The 20,718-nt window shown below is 45.2% G+C and overlaps 1 protein-coding gene across 2 annotated transcripts in view; it reads right to left on the reverse strand.

Annotated features, from left to right (window-relative positions):
* Positions 1-1,964: 1,964 nt before the first annotated feature.
* Positions 1,965-20,718, reverse strand: part of YJEFN3 (YjeF N-terminal domain containing 3) — a 31,870-nt gene continuing 13,116 nt past the window's right edge. For both annotated transcript variants that reach the window (XM_074306873.1, XM_074306867.1), the window contains 5 exons: positions 11,910-12,018; positions 8,642-8,752; positions 7,498-7,611; positions 5,731-5,881; positions 1,965-2,235 (listed from right to left, as the gene is read on the reverse strand). In XM_074306873.1, coding sequence (XP_074162974.1) covers positions 2,036-2,235; positions 5,731-5,881; positions 7,498-7,611; positions 8,642-8,752; positions 11,910-12,018 — 685 coding nt within the window. In that variant the 3' untranslated portion in view covers positions 1,965-2,035. The remainder of the gene's footprint in view (positions 2,236-5,730; positions 5,882-7,497; positions 7,612-8,641; positions 8,753-11,909; positions 12,019-20,718) is intronic.

The raw sequence follows: 20,718 nt of genomic DNA on the forward strand, positions 1-20,718 counted from the left end.
CATTTCGGAAGTTTCGCGGCTCGTACACCTTCTAGCCCTCACCCCGGGCCTGGCCGAATGAGAACTGGGGAGGCTAACGTGCTGGGGGCCTCGGTGTTCTGCCCGGCCCTGGCCTGCCCCAGCCCAGGGGGCTACGGCCCACTCCCCACCTCCAGAGGGCTGTGTGGCCCCGAGCCCCTGGCCGAGCCTCTCTGGGCGGGTGCGAGATGAGCGCGCCCCACCTCTGCCGCAGCCTCTCCGAAGCGAGGCGGGGGCTCTCCGTACCCTCTGGTAGGTTGAGATGGGAAGGAGGTGGTACTGGAGGCTGAGGGAAATTGCAGCTGTTCTTCCACGTCCCACACCCACGTCTGTCCTGGCTTGGTGGCCCTCTCCTGTTTGGCTCTTCCCCCCAAGGGACAGGAAGGAAACTTTGGGACGCAGATCCCTCTCCCCGGACACATCCTCTCCAGGCCCTCCCGGGAAGTGTCTCACCCCGCAGGTGGCTTAATGACACCGGGAGTGTACGGGAAAGGGCGCCGGGCTCGGGTTCCAGGCCTGCTCCAACGCTCTGCAACTTCGTGCTTGTAAGGAAGTCGTTTCAAAAAGAATCATTGACTCTGAGCTGGAAGGGACCAAAAAATCAACCCCCCCCCCCCCCCCCGGTTTTCACTTGGGCGAAAAGGAGCTCGTGGAGAAACCCAGTTTCGTTTCTTGCCATGTCACACAAGCCCTCAGATTCCCACTCAAATGTTAGTTCCACCCCTCACTTCCATTCTTTGTTCATCTGTCAAATGGGGGTAATAATCCTTGCACTAGATATGGTTGGCTGTCAGGAAAAAGAGGGGGAACAGATTTCTAGACTGCTCCTTCCAGGATACAGCCGCAGTTTATCTCAAGGGGTCTTCTCTGAGCCAGTATCTTAAGGGTATGAAGCCCGAGAAGTAGTGACTTTGGAGCTACGTGGATTAAGCTCCTGCCTCTGATACATGCTAGCAAGCTGTATGAACAAGTCCTCAAAGACAGTAAGTCAGAGACATCTGCCAATCTGGACCTGTGGAAGGAAGTTCCACACTGGGAGTTTCCTATAAAGAAGTCTTGGGAGTGGGCCAAAGTCATTGCAGGGTAGCTTGTTGTAAGGGGAGCCTTTTTACACTGTGTCAAATATGTGAGAATTAATCCTTTTAGCAGGGGATGGAGGAAGGGAGGGTTTCTTCTTGGAAATAAGGGGACCTGCCCTAAATTATATGCCCAGAGGAGTTATCCAGGGCAGCTTCTGACCTGGGAGTCATTCCTTCTCTCTTATATGTAAAATAGTTCATAATTATTGCATTAAATTCTAGAGGTGTAAGGAAAGCACTTCCGGAATCTGAAAACACTAAAGGAAGGCGAACCCATATGGGAGGACAGCGTCCTGTAGACACCTTTGCTCTTCTTCTGCTCCTCTGGGAAGCTTCCAGGACATCCAGGAGCTTTGAGTCACGAGGACACAGGGTGGTTGTGGATTCATGGGAGAGGATCTGGGAAGCAGGACCAGGCTCCTGACTCTAGCAAACATAGTTTTGTTTGTTTTTTTTTGGGGGGGAGGTGTTTTGTTTTGTTTTTTAATTTCTGTGTGGGCAAATTGGAGGATCATCCCTTTTGACACCCTTAGTTATCCAAAGCTTCCAAATAATCACTAAGCTTAGGTTGGTAAAGTATATCTGATCCTTTTTCTTTCAACTCTATTCTATCTGGGAATGAGACAAAGGCTTATTTTTCCCTTCAGACCAGCTTCCTCCTGGTAATGACACAAAGATCCATATATTTACTAACCACCTACTTTTGAGCTAACAAGGCAATGCAGTTTCTTTATGATCCTGTCCATATCAGGGCCATCCCCGAGCCAGTTCTAAAGTCTCTCTGCTCCCTTCTTTGTGTCTTAATCCCTCTTGTTCTATCTCTCAGGTATCCTCTGGGCAAGAAAGAATCTCTTGAAGCCTGATGGGTCTGAGATGATTAGTGTTTATTTTTTAGGAGTGGGAGAGACCCAAGGGGTTCTCTTTGGCCCCCAGTCCCATTAAAGAGCCACCACACACTCTGTGCCAGGGTAGCCAGGCAGATTCAGGTGGAATTTCTTCTGCACGTCATCAGGGACAAAGCGTCCAGCCACAAAGTGGTACTTCCCCGAAAACCGACCGGCACATTTCTTGGGGGCAGCCAGGGACACCAGCACCTCGGGGCTGATCCCGTCTTCATTGCCCATCTCCACATCCCATCCTGTTTCAGGAGGAAAAAACCAAAGGGAGAGGGAATAAGTTGTTACCAGATCTGACCAACCCCACCTCAGTTCCCAGAGGCTCCCACCTCGATCAGAGTTTAGTAGGCTATTACAGGACAGTCAGGGAAGCCTAACTTGGGAATCAAGTGACCTAGATTTTTAATCCTAGTTGGTCACTGGTCAGCTCTACGATCTTGGGCACATCATTTCCCTTCTCTGGGGCCTCAATCTTCCCATCTGTCACATAAGGGGATTGGAGTGGAGATCTTCAACTAAGGTGCACTTCCATTCTGACATTCTAAAATTCTTTGGGTTAAAAAAAAAAAAAAAAAAAAAAAAGGTCAACCAATCAGGACCATCACTGTCTGAGGAGGATCTCCTAGCACCCTAGGATACCTTCCAGGTCCAGCTTTCTCCAGACAAGCCCCTACTGGAAACAAATGGCAAATCTGGAAAAGTTTGTAATTATACTTTTTAAAAAATCACTAAGCTAGGGGCAGCTAATTGGTATAGTGGATAGAGCACCAGCCCTGAAATTAGGAGGACCCGAGTTCAAATTTGATCTCAGACACTTAACACTTCCTGGCTGTGTGATCCTGGACAAGTCCCTTAATCCCAATTGCCTCAGGAGGGGGAAAAAATCACTAAGCTCTGGAAACTCATCCTGACATAACAATTTTCATAAGAGCTTGTTTTGTAATAGAAAAGAATTAGGTGCCCATTAATGGGGAATTGGCTGAACAAGCCAGTACATGAATAAAAATGAATAATTACTGACCCCTAAGAAACAAAGAACTCAGAGAAACTTGGAAAGACTTATAGGATCTGATGCAAGATGAAATAATCAGAACGGGGGAATAATTTAAAACAACTGTCAATAATGTAAAAGAAAACAATTCAGATTTCAGGACTCTGGTAAACAGAGTGATTATTGTTCATAGTTTTAGCAACCATAGCTTCAAAGGATGGATTAGAGAAGTATATCTCCTGCCTCTTGGAAAAGAGTGAGAGACTACTAGGACAGAAAGAGATACATTTTTAGACATGGATAAGGTGCTGATTTATTTTGCTGGTAGATAGAGAAATGAAGTTGGAGTCAGGAAGAACTGCACCTGAATCACATTTCAGACACTTATTAGCTATTCAACCCTGGGCAAGCTACTTGATAGCTTGAAGCCTCAGTTTCCTCATCTGTAAAAGGCTGATAATAAGAACCCGTTTCTCACTATGTCTCTGAGTTGAATCAAATAAGATCATGTATATAAAGCACTTTGAAAAGCCTAGCATTATATACATATATGCATTTTATACATATACACATACACATATACATATACATACAAATATATGTGTGATTATATGTATATGTACATATCTATGTTAAAATGAGAGGGGTTTGAGGGGCCAACGAATCACCAGAAACTTCTAGTGATTTTTACAAAGAAAGTAATACCAATAACTCATTTTAAAAGAGAAGGAACTGGTCAGCTATGTCTTTCCTCTCATCAAGAAGTTTTGAGCTATGGGTTCAAGCTGTTGCCGTCCTCGGTCAGTTTTTCTGGGTTTTTTTTTTTTTTTGCTTAACAGTTTTTCTTTGTTGTGAAGCAGCTGGTGGGGGTGGTATTTGGAAAGGATAGCGGTGTAATAAACAAAAAATTTAAAATAAAATACTGTATAAAAACAAAACCCCCACTGGTTGGGCTCCAGATTCCAACACAATTCTTGGTGCTGTTCCCTCTGATGGAGGCAACAGAGGAAGTATGTGTTGGACTGCATGTAGATGGTGGAATGTGAGGGGTCCTTAATGGCTCTACCTGCCCCCAAACGCCTTCCTTTCTGGGCTTGCTCCCTGCAGCCCTCGACTCCTGACTTGCTCTTAGTCTGCCTCACATAACAAGCATTAAAAAGGTTGGTGTCTAAGCCAAGGAGGCTAAACTTTCTAATAATCACTGACACAAAAATAGATAGATAGATAGATAGACACCCGTATATATATATATATATATATATATATATATATATATATATATATATATATATATACATATATATGTGTGTATTTACATATGTGCATTGGATATAGATAGATAGATATACATATGCATATATTATATATATATATAAACACAGATACCATTTTAAACTCTTCACCTATATCCTGTCATTTGAATCTCACATCTCTATGAAATCATTATTATCTCCATTTTACAAATGAAGAGGCTGAGATTCAGTGCCTTGCTCTTCTTCTAGATGGGGAGGGGCTCCAGGTCCCTGCTCTGCCCCATCCAAGTGACACATGAGCAGATTAGTACAAGGGGAGGAGAGCTGTTCAGCTGGGAGGGGCAGGGAGTTCCGAGCTGAGAAGAAGCTCCCCAGGTTCTAGAGTGCCATGTTATACCATGTTTCTCTGAGGGCTTAGGGAATAAAAACAGCTTAGAGGCTGTCAGAGCTAGAAGGGACTTGGATAGTATCACAGGGAAGCTGGGGTCCATAAAAGAGAAGTGACCAGCTCAAAATCGCCAAAATCAAGGGCACAGAATCACAGGATTGAGAGATAGAAGGAACCTTAGAAATCCTTGGGCCCAATTTCTTCATTTTACAGTTGAGAAAGAAGTCAGTGATTTGCCCAGAGTCACAGATAGTCATTGGCAGAGTCAGGATTTGAACTGAGTTCCCTGGGCCCACAGACAGCACTCTTTGCCTTCTACCACAATGCCTCCAGGACTAGAATCCAGATTTTTTGGAGTCCCGGGAGAAGGAGGCCTTTTTGTTTCTCTGAGCGACACAGTCCGGCCCCTTCATCAGGAGGTCTAACCTCCAGCCCAGGCTCGTGACATCCCTCTGGTCCGCCTTCACTAATGCCAGAGGAAGCATTGAGGCTTGGGGAAGGGAGACAAGGTGGGTCCCCTCCCACACACACGGCAGGGCATCACCCGGCCCGCTCCAGGCCTGGCCTCTCGGTACGTTTATTCTGGTGGGAATTTTCCCCTTTCCATCTGGGACAGGGGCTGTTTGTTCTCCCCCTTCCTAGATTCCTGCCTAATGGCTCTAGCAGACGGGGCCGAGGCGGCAGCCAGGCCAGCGGGGTGTTTGCTCAGTTACATCATGTCTCCTGGTTGAGCCGGGCTAGCCGAGGCCCACTAGCAGGCGGGCACGTGTTTACCCTTCTGGGCCTGGGCACCTGCAGGGAGCAGATGTCAGCTTCCCCTCGCCCTCCCTCCGCTTCAGGGATGCTGAGAGGCTGAGCCTGGCCTGGAGCGCAGGAGTGTCCCCAGCTGGTCCCCCGAGAGCTTTCACCCACATCCTCACCCAGCCATCCCAGCCAGAACCAAGCTGAGCCGGGCCCAGGGCTAAGCCCGGGGCTGAAGCTGGGCCTAAAAGTTAGGGCCTGCCCAGTGTATCAAGGTCCTCTGCAGTGGCTCACCCACACATACACACACACACAAGCCATGGCTCATGGGGGCCCCTGACACCCGGGGCCTGCACGCTCTTGCCTGAGGGGATGTCCAGGCTGACAATGGGGATCTTGACCAGCTTCAGGGTGGCCAGGATGCTGGTGCACGGCTCCTTGGCTTCCCCAGGCTCCGCACCGGGCCCCAGGATGGCATCAATCACCAGGCTGTAGGCATCATTGATCAGCTGGACCTGTAGAATGGGGTGACCAAACCAGGGGAGATTTTCCCCACTTGAGGGAAAGAAGTCTCCTTTCTGTAGTATCTAGCATCCATGGAAAGGGGAAACTCTAATTCCCTCTCCTGTCATGGGGAGTGTCGGTCCTAATGGCTGCAGGCTCCTTCCTCCTGAATCTCTCTCCTGCACTGCCCCAGGAGCTCTGGCCACCTTGGGAGGTAGGGAAGGGAAGGGAAGCAGGAGCTGGATCGGGGCCACGTCGAGGTTCCTCTCTCCCTCCTCTTCCCAGGGAGAATGGCCCTGCTACCCTGGCGTCTGCCTGCCCCTACATGTGCTCTCTGAGAGGGCCAACTCCCACACAGCTGTGCACACACTCTTACTCGCATGTGTCCTCCCACTAACTGCCAGCCAGCCCACCCCAAAAACGCACACCCCCACACCCAGCCCACCCTCCGCGTGAGCAAATCTTTGCTTTGTAAATAGACACCCCATTCATAAAAGGAGTCCCCACTCCTTCCCCCACACACAATGTGCACCCCCAATCCAAACCCTAGCAGAAAGGGAAGTTTGGAAGAAGAGGTCTAGACATCCTCCATTCCTCCCGAACCTCTTCAGCAAAGTTCAGTGATTCTACTCTTAAAGACGAGCAAAGCCATAAGCTCAGACAGAGGAAAAACAGTCAAGGATTCACAGAAGATTGGGGTGAGAACCAAGAATAACCAGGTCCCAGCCCCTGGGAGAAGTGAAAGGGGTGAGTGTAGCGTTGAGGGGGAAAAACGGCTTTGGGCCCGCACCCTGTGGGAGCTCCCCATCCTGGAGCTGGGGAAACTTCCCCTCAGGGATCGGGGCGCAGGCAGGTCGAAGTGAGCCTGGCCACTGAGGAATTCCCGGCCACCTGATACTCCCAGGATGGTTTCCTACCCCCCCCCCCCCCAGTGACTAAGAAGTGCCTCAGGGAGCCACCTCCACTCCAGCCTGCTCCCCCAGGAGGTAGCTGAGGTTCCCAGGGGACAGGGAAGGGAGGAGAGGCTCAGGAATGGGCCTCCGGGCCATCCCACGGTCTCTCCCTCTCGCCCTCCCTCTGCCATGCCCCGTCCTGCCATCCCCCTCCTGTCTGTGGTGGGCGCCAGGCGTGGCTGTGCCCCTGAGGTGGCCGGTGCTCTGAGGTCACATGCCAGAGGCCGCCAGAGGAACGCAGAGAGGAAATGTGATTCAGTAATGCCTTTCCCAGTCGTCACCACTGAGACTGCAGCCCAGGGCCCCGGAGAGCGCTGTCCTCCCCCCGCCCCGGGGCCCCTGGACATGTCACAGATGATGGATGAAGTGTCCATCTTCCCCTCCCTCTGTCCCGGGATTCTGGCCTAGGAAGGAGGGGGACTGAAAAGCTGAACCTGGCCTGCTGAGCCGTCCTCACACCCACCTTCCAGCCTGTAGTGGGGACCGGCAGGGAGATGCCCCCATCTACATGATCCAAAATCAGGTGAGACCCAAATCAGGTGAGACCATTGCCCAGCTTGAACAGCCACCTCTTCCCCCTGTCCCAAGCACAGGCCTCTGGGGACAAGGCGGCTTCTCTGAGGCCTACCACGGAAGGCCACTCCTTGCCCAGCAGGGACCACTTGATGACTGACCTCAGTAGGGAGGTAGGAAAGAAAGGGGATGTCCATCTTCTCACACTGTGTGGTGAAATCCTTGGACAGTGAGTCTGGAGAGCGTTTGGGGTAGAAGATGGTTGGCTCATACTCCTGGCGGGAAGAAGGTGAGGGGGAGTTAAACCCCTCAGGAAATCCCGGGGTCTGGGGGACAGCAAGGCATGCTGTGTCACCCCTGTCCTCGGCAGGGACTCTAGGAAGGGCAGGGGGAGGCTGGTGCAGAGGTAGGGAGGGTGGGGGCCACTGGTGAATTACAGAATGACAGGTAACCACCAAAAGGACCCTCAGACATCCTCTAACTTAAAGGGTACCCCCCAAACTGGTCATCAAGGCTCCACCCAAAGAGACCCAGCGATGGACAACTCACTACCTTTCACAGCAAAATTTGCCTCTTTGTCACTTCCCCCTTCGCCCTTTGTTCTATCCCCCAGGCCAAGCTAACAAAGCTAGTCCCTGCACAAGGCCGCTCTTCCTCTCCTTGAAGACATCTCTGAGGTTTGCCCTGCCTCCTCTTCTCCACACAACAATCCCAGCTCCTTCATCTGATCCTTTTATGATGTGGCCTGCAGTTCCCTCATCCCTCCCTTTTCTGGATGTGTTCCAACCCGTCAATGTTCTGTCTAAAAGTCAGTGGCCAAAATTGAACATAATATTCCAGATGTCTGGCCAAGGCAGAGCACAACAAGACTCTTGCCTCCCTAATTCTGGACACCACGCTGCTCTCCGCAACGGCTTAGGGTTTGGGGGCCGTCACGTTACGCCGATGACTGGTATCGGGGTCACAGGCCATTGACATTCCCAAGACTTTTCCCAGGAAATCTGGCAAAATCATGCTTCCTGCATCCTACACTTGTGAAATTGATTCTTTGAACCTGAGTGTCTAATTTTACATTTATCGCTTTCATTTGGACTATTGTTCTCCCGCATCAGGACCTGTTTGTGTTCTACTCTCTATCGCGTGTCTGGCGCTCCCAGAGTTGTTCCATTCCTGGGGGAGTTTTAAGGGGACCTTTGGGGATGACTGGGAGGTTCTGAAAGCCCCCCCGCCCAAGGTGACGCCGGTGGTCCCAGGATTCCCAGGGAAGGGACACTGAAGCCATAAGGAGGCAGCATTGATACCTACGAACACCCGAAGATGCCGAGCACACACCAGTCCGATGGCCCCGTTCTGCTCAGGTCCACACACCACCAGGACAGTACGCTGCTTCCGGGACAGGGCAGCCACAGGAAACACCTGGAGAAGGGTGAGAGATGGACCTTCGGGCATTCACCTATCACACCGGCCTGGCTCTCTTCAGCCTCCCCATTGTACAGATGGGGAAAGTGAGGTCCACAAAAAGTAGGAAAGCCCCTCAAGATCACACAGTGAACTAGCATCTGTGCTTCCCTTTGTTCCTCTGGATACATCTGTCTGCTTTCTGGGAGATCCTCAGGCCCAATGGCCAAACATCCCATCCTTCCAAAGATTTTGTCTAATGGCAGCCAAACACTTCCCCAATCCCCAGGGCCTTGTTTATGGATCACAGGCCCAGGACAGGGGCCTGGAGATCCCGCTGCTGGCCTTTGTTCTTGTGGCCTCCTTGCTGTATGACCCTGAAAGAGTCACCTGAGCAAGCATGGCGGCGTGAATGCCCCATTAGACACTGTCTAGTTGTATGACGTTTGGCAGGTCACAACCTCTGGGTCACGTATGAAGTAAAAGAACTAGACTCCTTGATCTCTGCGGTCCCTTCCAGTTCTAAATCTATGATTCTGTGATCTCAGGGCCTCACTTTTTCTATCTCTACAATGGGGGGAATGGGTACGCAGGGAGGGCCAGGGACAGACAGAAGAGAAACAGGATACAATAGAGCAATGAACACCGTCTCTCCAGGCCCCTCCTCGGGGCAAGAGGGAGGAGCTGTTGCTCATGACCAAGAACTGGAGCCTTGGTTTCCATTTCTGGCTCTGACATTAAGTGACTGTGTGACCTTGGATAAAGAATTCTCCATTCTGGGAAATTTCCCATCTACTGAGTGAGAGGTAGGATTTAAGGATTTACGGATGAGTTTGGTTCTCCTCAGATTTAAATCCTATTTGAACTGGTGGTAGTAGTAGTAGTAGTAGTAGTAGTAGTAGTAGTAGTAGTAGTAGTAGTAGTAGTAGTGATTCCATCTCATCATCCTTGGACTTCCATGGGATGCATAGCTATTAGGGTTATAGAATGTTAGAGCTGGGAAGAACCTTAAGATTTTATAGATTGGGAAACAGAGATCAAATAATCAGTAAGTATCAGAGCTGGGACTCAACCCCAGGTTCCCTGATTCGGAGACCAAGTTTCAACTCCAGCCTCCAATCCTTCCTGGCTAAAAAAGCTTGTAAAAAGTCAAACAAGCCCACTAAGTCTCATTTTATCATATTAAAATGAGGATACTAATACCCTCTAGCTATTCTATTTGTGTGTGTGTGTGCTTTGCAAACCTCAAAATGCTATGAAAACTTTAGTTATTATTATCAATTATTATGGTCCTTTCCAATTCTGGCATTCTGTGTTCTAAAACCAATTCCTTCTAACTCTGACGTATGATTTTATCCTTCATGTTGGAGATGGGGGTAGGGCAGGAGGAAGAGAGAAGGGGAAAAGGGACTTGTTAAGGTCACCTCCAAGGACTAGCGAGTGCCTCCTCATAGGGACCTTTCAGAACCAGAATCTAATCCGGATAGCCTGAAGGAGGAGATCTTGGATAGAGGTTTTTCTAATATCCATCTCTCCACATCCCTGACACGGGGCAGGGGAAGGGAAATCGCCCAGAGAGATGAAGGCCCTAAGTACAGCTCCACCCTTAGCCCATCCCTCATGGAAAATGGTGCTTTACTTGTACCTAGGAACCCGGGGCATGGTGAAGGGTGACCTATTCCTAACCGCACTTGCTGTGTACGCCCATGCTATTATTCTCTCCTTGCTGTGGGTAAGGGCCTCCTGCCAAGCCATAAAAGGAACAGGCCTTGCCTTTTCAACTCAAGCCTCAGTGAACGTTTATTTATCTTAAACTTGTTTGCCGTGCCTGGTGAAATCTGGTCTTTTTTCCATACTCAAGGGCCATCAGTCAAAGAGTCTGGCATCCAGAAGCCTGTATAGCTGGTGGAGACAACCAGAACAGGTCCTGGATACTCTCCTCCCTTAAAATATAAGCAAGGTGCAAGAGTCATTCAAATATTCTAGAACAGAATAGGTGTTAGAACAGAATGTGAGAGCTAGGAGGGCCTTAGAACACAGAATGTCAGAGCTGGGAAGGATCGTAAATAGAGGGTGTCAGAGCTGGGAGGGTCCTTAGAACCCAGGAGGTCAGAGCTGGGAGGGTCCTTAGAACCCAGGAGGTCAGAGCTGGGAGGGTCCTTAGAACCCAGGAGGTCAGAGCTGGGAGGGCCCTTAGAACCCAGGAGGTCAGAGCTGGGAGGGCCCTTAGAACCCAGGAGGTCAGAGCTGGGAGGGCCCTTAGAACCCAGAATGACAAGAAGGACCTTAGAATACAAGATGTCAGAACTGAGGGGGGGCCCATAGAACATATAATGTCAGAGCTGGGAAGACCTGTAGAATCCAGAATATCAGAATTGGGCCGGCTCTTGGAATACAGAATCAGAGCTGGTTAGGACCTTAGAACACAAAACCTCAGGGCTGAAATAGATCTTAAAAATCCTAGAGTTCTATGGAAGAAATCAAGGCACAAAGAGGAAAAATTACTTCCTCATGATCATATAGCCTGTGGCAGACCCAAGACTAAAATGCAAAGTATCTGATTCCCAGGTCAGGGCCAAGTCCCTCCTGACTATGTTCCCTGCTAAGGGATGTGGATCACCCCCAGTTATGACCAAGCTCCCCTACTTCAACCCCACCTGGGCACAGCTCTACGAGGCCAGGGTTTAGAGGGAAAGCTTGTGGTTTCTGTGAGCCTCCTTCCTGCTAGTAGTATAGCCCTCAGTCCTAGCCATGTCCCCACTTACACAGGGTCTTTCCTGCAGGAAGAAGAAAGAATTTTTCAGTCTATCCTCATTGTTCACATCCTTCTGAGTAAGGCCTGTTCTCAGATTTTTATCCCAAGAGTTGCCCCTGAGTAGAGAAAACTTAGTCTCTCAACTGAAAGCCGTAGGAAGGGAAAGGAGGTTATTTTCAGGGCCTACTAAAGGAAGAAATGATTAAAGAGGACATGGGCTTACACAGGGCCCTGTTAGGGAGGGGAAACCCTGAAAGGTAAGACTGACTCTCCCAGGCCTGAGACCCCAAGCCACGACTATTACCTGCCAATCAGATTCAGAACCTGGCAAGTCCTGATGGAAAGGGGGAAGCTGTCCCATAGCCCAGGAGTCAGCCCTCTGGGGAGGACGAGGGAGGAAGGCAGAGGCGGGGACTTTACCTTGGTCACAGCCACAGCACAGGCATACCCACACATCTCTGCCAGCTGCTGCCGCCCAAACCGATAGTCCTCGATGAGCTCCTTCTCCATGGCAACAGCCTCCACCTTGCTGGGAGTCAGGGAGGAGACACAGATAGATGGAGAGTCAGCCAGAGAAACAACTCAATTCAGCAAACGTTTATTGTGTATACTTCTGTGTCCATGTGTGTACTTATATGGTCTGTGTATACTTATATACATCAGTATATATAATTATATATGTCCACATGCATACTTATATGCATTTGGATATGCTTATATACATCCATATGTATATTTACATCTGTCCATACTTAAATATACTCATGTATATACTGATATTAGACCGTGTGCATGCTTATATACATCCATATGTATATTTATATTTGTCTGTCCAAACTTGAATAAATACATTTATATACTGAATATATACATATGTATTCAGTATATACAGATATTAGTGTGTGTGTACTTATATAGATCCTTCTTGTCTGCGCCAACAAAATGTACAACTCTTAGAAGAAGAAACAAAATAGAAATAATGTCACAAAAACATAGAAGAGAGAATTAAGGAGAAGGTGATCTTTGACAGTATCAAAGGCTGCAGAGAAACCAAGAAAAATGAGAATTGAGAAAAGGTTATTCTATTTGATATTTAATGTGATCATGTTTCACTTTTATCTTAATGGTCCCAGAGCCTAGAAAAGTGCCTGGCACATAGTAGGTGCTGGATAAATACTTATGGATTGATTGGTAAGCACCTAATGTGTGCAGAACACTGAGCAAAGCATCAGGGAAGATATAAAATTCAAATAAAATTCAGTCTCTGCCCTTCATCAACTTCATGGTCATACAGAGGCTAAGCCACCAAGTGCCCTAAAACACAAGCTACTTTGTGCTGAGATGGTAGAATTATACTGAGGCTGGGGCAGAAATAGCATAACATATCACAGACTTATAGAACAAAGGCATTAAAACAATGTAAAAGCTGTACCAGGTCTCAGAAGAAAAAGTGGTTACCAAATGGGGCATCCCCCCTAATTGGGAAGCCTGTCTCCCTTAGGTGCCTCCACCTCATTCCTCATTCTCTTCTCCAAGTTCTGCAGCATAATTTCTGAACTCATCATTCAACCAAAATTGCTCTTTGCAAAGTTACCATTGACCACATTAATTGCCAAATCAAATAGCTTTTTTCTCACTTCTCCTCTTTCTTGGCTTTGCTGCAGCTTCTGATACTGTCAAGATCACCTTCTCCTTGATTTTCTCTTTTGGGGTTTTGTACCATTATCTCTATCCTGGTTCTTCTGCTGGTTATCTGACACTTCTCAGTTCCCTTTGCTGGATCTTCATCAGGACACTGCTGGTGTCCCACAGGGCTCTGTCCTGGGCCTCTTTTCTTCTCCTGCTATATGGATGATCTCTTTAGCTCCTTTGGTTCAATTATAATCTCTATGCTGATGATTTTTAGATTAGCTTATCCAGCCCTAACCTGTCTCCTTACTTTCAGGCTGATATTTCCAATTGTTTCTTGGATTCTTTGATCTGAATATGTTCCAATGACATCTTGAACTCAACATGTTCAAAAAGTAAACTCATGAACTCAACATGTTCAAAAAGTAAACTCATTATCTATACCAGATCTTCTTAAACTTTTTCCAATTACAACCCTTTTCATCTGAGAAATTTTTATATCGCCTTGGGTATAAAAGTAAATAAAATAGGTATAAAAAGAAACATTTGATGATAACAAATCACAGTTTTGCAACCCCTGTATTCAGTTATAAGACTCTATATAAGATCATGAACCACAGTTTAAGAAGCTGGGATCTACACTACTACCCCAAGCTCTCTTCTTTTTACTCTAGACTATGCTATCATCCTCCCAGGTACCCATGTGTACCTGGGATCTTTCACCTCCTATTTCTAATCTGTTGTCAAGTCCTGTCTATTTAATCCTTCCCATTACCCTGATGTTTTCTTCATCACTTCACACATGGACTACTGCAGAGCCTTTTGGGTTGCCTAATCTTTCCACTTCAGGCCATCACTTCATTCAATCATCAAAGAGAGCTTCCTAAAGTGCAGGTCTAACCATGTTATCCCCCTCCCATTCAATAAACTCCAGAGGTTTCCCATCACCTCTCAGATCAAATATCAAATCCTATTTGGCATTCAAAATCCTTGGTAAGCTGGCCCCAGTCTTCTTAAACCTTACTTCTCCCCAAAAAACTATTCTGTGACCCAGGGCTAATGGCTTCCTTGTTGTTTCTTGAACCCCACAATCCAGCTCCTTGCTCCAGGTATTCTCATTGAATGTTCCCCATGTCTAGAATTCTCATCCTCATTTTTATCTTATTTTTCTGTTTCCTTTAAGTTCCAGCCAAATTAAGAAAAGGAAAATTATTGATTGATTCTAGCTAAAATCTCACGTTCTACAAGAAACCTTTCCTGTTCTTTCAGGCTACTGTTGACTACTTCCAATTACCTCCAATACAATCCTATATACAGCTGTCTGTACATAATTATTTGCATCTGGTCACTCCTCATTGGATTGAGAGCTCCTTGAGAGCAGAAACTGTTTTTTTACCTTTCTTTGTAACCCCAATCCTTAATAAAATGTCTGGCACATAGTAAGTGCTTAATAAAGGCAAGATGACTTGACTTGATATTAGGAAAATTTTTCTAACTATTAGGATTGCCCAGAGTGGGATGGGCAGTCTCGGAAAGCAATAGGTTTCCCCTGGGTGAAGGTTGTCCAAATAAAGACTGGGTGATCATTCACTGGCAGGGCCATCATTGGGGGGGGACACTAGGACTTTGTCCCAGGTTAGAAAATTTAGAGGATGTCATTGCACCCTTCTGGGATACAGTCTCATCCTTTCCTTCCCTTTTCTATCCACTCTCCTGGTCCTTACCAAAACTAATCTTTTCACCTGTAACCTTTACCCCATTCCTAAACTTTTTCTGTGGCCTTGCTCCCTTAATCATTTTTGTCTCCTGCCCATTTAATGTTTTCTTTGATACTCCTTCCTTCCCCTCAGCCTACAACAAATCTGTAGTTTTAACTTGCTGAATGAACTCTCCTTGACTTTCCTGAATGAAGCTCTCTTGAAAAGGCCTATAGGAGGGGCCTGAAGTCCTTGACTCTGTTAATTTTTTTAATATTTTTACTATATTTCAGCATAATTAGTTTCCTTTGTAATCCTGAATGTTTTATTCTATGCATTTAAAAACATTTTTCTTAAAAAAGCTCATCTAGGTTCCATAGATTCTTTTTTTTCCCCCCCTGAGGCTGGGGTTAAGTGACTTGCCCAGGGTCACACAGCTAGGAAGTGTTAAGTGTCTGAGACCAGATTTGAACTCGGGTCCTCCTGAATTCAGGGCTGGTGCTCTATCTGCTGCACCACTTAGCGGCCCCTAGGTTCCATAAATTCAGAAAGGTTTCTCAGACTAATAAAAGATGAAGCCCTGACATGGAAGATGGAAGCAGAAAGACTTGTGTTCCAATTTTGCCACTTAGGAGTTGTTATCACAGGCAAGGCACATTATCCCTCTGTTCTTCAGTTTTCTCATCTCTAAAATAAGAATGATATCTGTAGGATCTACCTGGCAAAGTTATTGTAAAAGCTTAAATTTAATAACATAGTTAATTAAATTTCAAATCTTAAAAGTCAAGGGTGTGCTGGAACCAGCTTCAACAAAGTCGATTGTTAAATTTTCAGGGTGAGCATTTACATCCTGGAAATCAGCAAAGGCTATAAATTTGGGCTTGATTTAATGTTTTGTTGATTATCTAGACTTAAGAAAGTGATAGAGACAATGGTAATAATGCAAATTAAACTTCAATGTGTCTCATGGGTATATTTCCCCCCAGATAGCTGGTTGTTAAAACATTTACCAAAGTACCACTGTAAAGTGCTGTAAGGAAGTAAGGCTCAAAGTGGCTAATCCTGGCATTATGTGCATAATAAAGTTAGGCATTAGAAGAAAAAGAGATGGAAATAGAGTTTGCCCTTGAAGCAGCTCCACCTAATGTTTCATTCTTTGCCTTTGCTCTTTCGTATGTGCGTGGAAAGTATATTTTCAAGGAAAAACAAAAAGAATCTTGGGACAAGAAAACTTGGGAGACAGATGGGGCTTTTAGATACGCAGAGAAAAAGATTGTTAAATGCCTAAAATGTGCTAGGAATTGTGCTAGGTGCATGCTGGACATGCAAGGAAAGGAAAAGCCAGCCCCTGCCCTCAAGGAGCTTACATTCTAACGAAAGATACAACATTGTCAATAACTAAGTACCTTCAAAATATGAATGGACTAGATGGAAGGTAATCTCAGAGGGAGAAGTATTAGCAATTGGGGTGGGGAAAGGAGGATATCAATAAAGACTTCCTTTAAAAGGCAGAATTTGAGCTGGGTCTTGAAAGAAAACAGGGAGGTGGAGTGAGGAGGTAAAGCATTCTAGATCCCTGGGACAGACCATTCAAAGGCAGAGAAATGGAAGATGGGATGTTGTGTTCTAGCAATACCCAATAGGCTGTTGTAGCTAGATTATAGTGTAGAAGGAGGAGGATTAAGTGTCAGACTGGAAAGGAAGGAAGGGACCAGTTTTATAAAGGGCTTTAAATGTCCAACAAAATTTTTTAATTTATTGAGTTTGAGTAGAGGGAGAAACATGGTCAGACCTATCTGTAGGAAAATCATTAAGACTGCTATGTGGAAGATAGATTGGAGTGGGAAGAAACCAGTAGAAGGGAAACAAATAGTCCAACTATTACAACAGGTGGAAAATTATGAGTTTCTGAACTGGGGTATTAGCTCAGTGAGGGCGTAGAAGGAAACATAACAGAGGTGTTGTGAGTGGAGAAATACAAGATATATATTGGGTTGGATATGTGGGGTGAGTGAAAGCGAGTGGATGATATCTAGCTTGTGAATTTAGGCAACTGGGAGAGAAAGGAAAACATTTTTTAGACTTGTTGAGTTTGAGATGCCTGCAGGACATCCAGTGTGGAAATGTCCAAAGAAGCAGGTGGTGATAATGGCATTGGAGCTCAGGAGACTTAGGCTAGATAGCTAGATGTGAGAATTATCTACACGAAGATGATAGCTGAATCCTTGGGAGCTGATAATATCAGCAAGCAAAACAGGATAGAGTGAAAAAGGAGAGGTTCACCCACATTTAGTAGAGTAGAGACATCCATGAAAATCCAGCAAAGACCCCAGAAAAGGAACAGGTAGTAGAAGACTCCAGGAGAAAACACCATCACAAGGAGGGCATGATTAACAGTGATAAGAGCTACAGAGAGGTCCAAAAGTTAGGAAAAGGTCATTTAATTTAGCAAAGAAAAGCTCATTTGTAATTTTACAAAGGAAAGCTTTAGCCTTTCCCAAACCCTTGCTTGCCTAATTGAATCTAGAGTTGGCCAGCAGGTACAGTCTCCCCTTCTCATGGAATAAAGTTGGCAACCAGCTTTCTAGTGCATGAGAAAATCTGATTTGACAACATCTAGATATGGATAAGTGTGGAGGACTATGTATGACCCATCCAGCTGAATGAACTAGGCTGGGGAAACTTCAAGCGGATACTGTGGGCTATAGTATCTAGAAGCAGCAAAGCCATTGGATGAAGAGGTGGATTCAATCATGCTGGAAGAAATCACCAAAGACAAAGTAGAGTGTTAAAGATAACATCACTGCTTTTAACATGATCAGCCTAAAATTGTGTAAATCTGCAACCAAAATCAAGGCTGAAATTTAAGGAAAAGGGGGGTGATTTCCATTGAATGAGGAGTTTAGAAACTAGATGGCAAAAATCTGAGAAGAGGATAAAGGAGAAATGGAGACATTGAATACAGTTGACTTTGTCAAGTTTAGACATGAAGGAAAGGAGAGCTATAGGAAATTTTCTAAGTAAGATGGTAGGATTAAGTGAGGATTTTTTAAAGGATAGGGGAAGACACGAGTGTGTTTGTAGACAGCATGGAATGAATCAGTGGGTTTTGATGTTTTGTTATTACTTTCAGCAGTGTCCAATTCTTCATGATCCCATTTGGGATATGAGGTAAAGAAGTCCTAAGCAGAAAGAGTGAAGGGAGAGATTGCCGAGGGAGGCTTAAAAATTGGTGTGGGATCATGAATCCACCTCTCTTCCCTCCCCAGTAGAGGAACAGCTCAGCTGAGGACTCCAGCCAAAGCTACAAGATGGAAGCTTCAAGTCCAGTGGAATCTCCCCTGGCTGTGAATAGCAGAGACGGACTCACTGAGAGCAGCTTGATGACATCAGCAGCCCTGGTGCACTGGCCCCATCTGCCCTGGATACACATGCTCCCTATGTATAATCCTCCACGTACTCCTTAGGTGTACCCCCTCTCCCCACTCCCATGACTATGAAAGAATATGCCCCAGATTTATAGAGGAAGTGTTTTATTGCTACTGTTTTTATGCTCTTTGGCAAAGTGTCTTTGTTTTGAACTAAATGCACTGACTGGTTGGCAAAAATAAACATATTCAAGAGGACTCCTGAGTCACTCTTTTGAGAAGATGCAATTCTACAGGCTAATTTGAACCTGATAATTGGGGGGAGGGGAGTGATGATAAGGGTAGAGAGAAAAAACTCATGCATGCAGTAGAGAGGGGACACCCCGAGTGCTACAGAGTTAGGTATCAGTTATTGTTATTACCGTCCTTAAACTATCATCCTCTCTCTCCTCCCCTTCATTGTCAAACTCCTAAAGATGATTGCCTATACCAATGGTGTCAAACTCAAATAGAAGCAGAAGCCACTAAATTGGACCCCTGCAAGCTACATATTGATTTTGTTTGTACATGTAATTTTATCTATGTTTTGCTGTATTTTTATTTTATTTTGTTAAATAATTCCCAATAACATTTTAATCTACTTCAGTAGTGTCCTGGGCTGCCTAACAAGGTGTTTGCTATCCCTGGTCTATACTTCTCATCATTCTTATTTTTCCAATCATCTCTCAAATAGCTCTTTATTTGGACTTTTTCACCTAGTTCATTATCCCCTATATCATAGTCATTTATATATTTGTCCTTCATTCCATTAAATTATAATAACCTTTAAAGCAATGTCTCTGTCAGATCTTGGTCCCTTCAACATTAAGCAAAGGACTTCACATGTAGGGAGTATTTGATAAAAATTTGTTGAACTGAACAAATAATGTTAGAGTTAGAAAAAAAATAGAATGTAAGATATAGAGTGTATGAACAAAAAAGGACTTGAGGATCATCTTTTCCAATTCCCTTTATTTTAAATTGAGTCTCAAGAAGTGGAAATTACATGGTGATCAAGAGACTCACAGAATCTCAGTTTTGAAAAAGATTTCAAAAAAACCATCTGACCTCTAGAACTCAAAAATCTCCAGTGAAGTGGAACCCATTATTTCCCAAACCATCTAATCCTACCTTTTGATAGCTCTATGTGTTCAAAAGTTATTCTTTACATTTACTTGGAGTCTGCCTCTGTAAATCCTAAATCCTTGAATTAATCACTGTGTGTAGCCAAGTTTAGTTCTATCAGCATCTGAGTTGCCCTTCCAATGGATAAAGACCAGCTGGTCAATTTTCTTCCTAAACTGTTTCCTGGAACACAGTGCTCCAGATGGGGTCTGACCAAGACAAAGAATAGCAGGACTGTGATCTCCCTCATCCTAAATACTATTAAAGCCACCTAGAATTATTGCATTTGCTTTTCTGACACATTTACATTGAGCGTATGGGTCCCAAAAACACTCAAATGGTTTTCATAAGAATTGTCTATCCCTGCTTCCCCCACTTTCCCTATTCTATATGTGTGAGGTAGATTTTTCTGACCCCAAGTGAAGAAATTAACGTTTCATTTCATTAGATTTACTCTATCCTTTAATGGTAAAATCTTTGCAATTCATGACTATTCCCTAGGGGGTTAACTATCCCATTCAGTTTTGTCATCTGTAAGTCTAACCAACTTATTAACGATTTGAATGAAGATATGCTGGATAGAATTAAGTTGATGTTAGTTCACTGATGACTGCCATTGATGACTTTGGGGTTGGGTCTTTCAGCCAGTTCCTATTTCACCTGACTTTACAAAACATCAGATAATCATTCCATGGTGTCCAAAAATATCACATGAAAGACTTTGTCAAGTGTCTTGCTGATATCTATATAGTGCCTCATATGTCTACAGCATTCATATGCTCTACCAGTCCAGGAGTCCTGTCAAAAAAGGAAATCAGGTTAGTTTAGCATTACCTGCTCTTAACTAACCTATACTAGTTCTCATTGATCACTTGTTCTTTGTAAAATGCAGAATCAATGCTTTTCATCATGTTGTCTAAAATCTTGCCAGTAATCCAAGTTTAGCAGTCTATAATCTACAAATTCTGTTTTCTTTTCTCTAAAAATTGGCACTTTCTTTGGAATCTTTCAAAGACCACCACCAGCAGGTTGGCAATCGCATCTGCCAATCCTTTCTAGGCTCTAGGATGTTGTCCTGCTCAGCCTGGTAACTTGAATTCAAAGAGGGTGGCTGGGAACTCTCTTATCTCTGTCCTCACCTTGTAACTGTCCCTCCCTTCATATCTAGGATCTTGTCCCTTTTTTGATTTTTCTCTTATCCCTATATAGCTTTTTAAAAAACACCCTTCTGTTCTCTTTTCTGCTTATTCTGTTATTACTAATCTTAGCTCATTGTCAATTTCAGTGTTTCTTTTATCATTCTCATAGGATCAGGCTAATATTTTGTAACCCTGCTGAGTTATCTGTACTTGGCTCCCACCTTTTATACAC

Source organism: Sminthopsis crassicaudata, chromosome 1 (assembly GCF_048593235.1).
Source record: "Sminthopsis crassicaudata isolate SCR6 chromosome 1, ASM4859323v1, whole genome shotgun sequence".
Taxonomy (NCBI): Eukaryota; Metazoa; Chordata; class Mammalia; order Dasyuromorphia; family Dasyuridae; genus Sminthopsis; species Sminthopsis crassicaudata.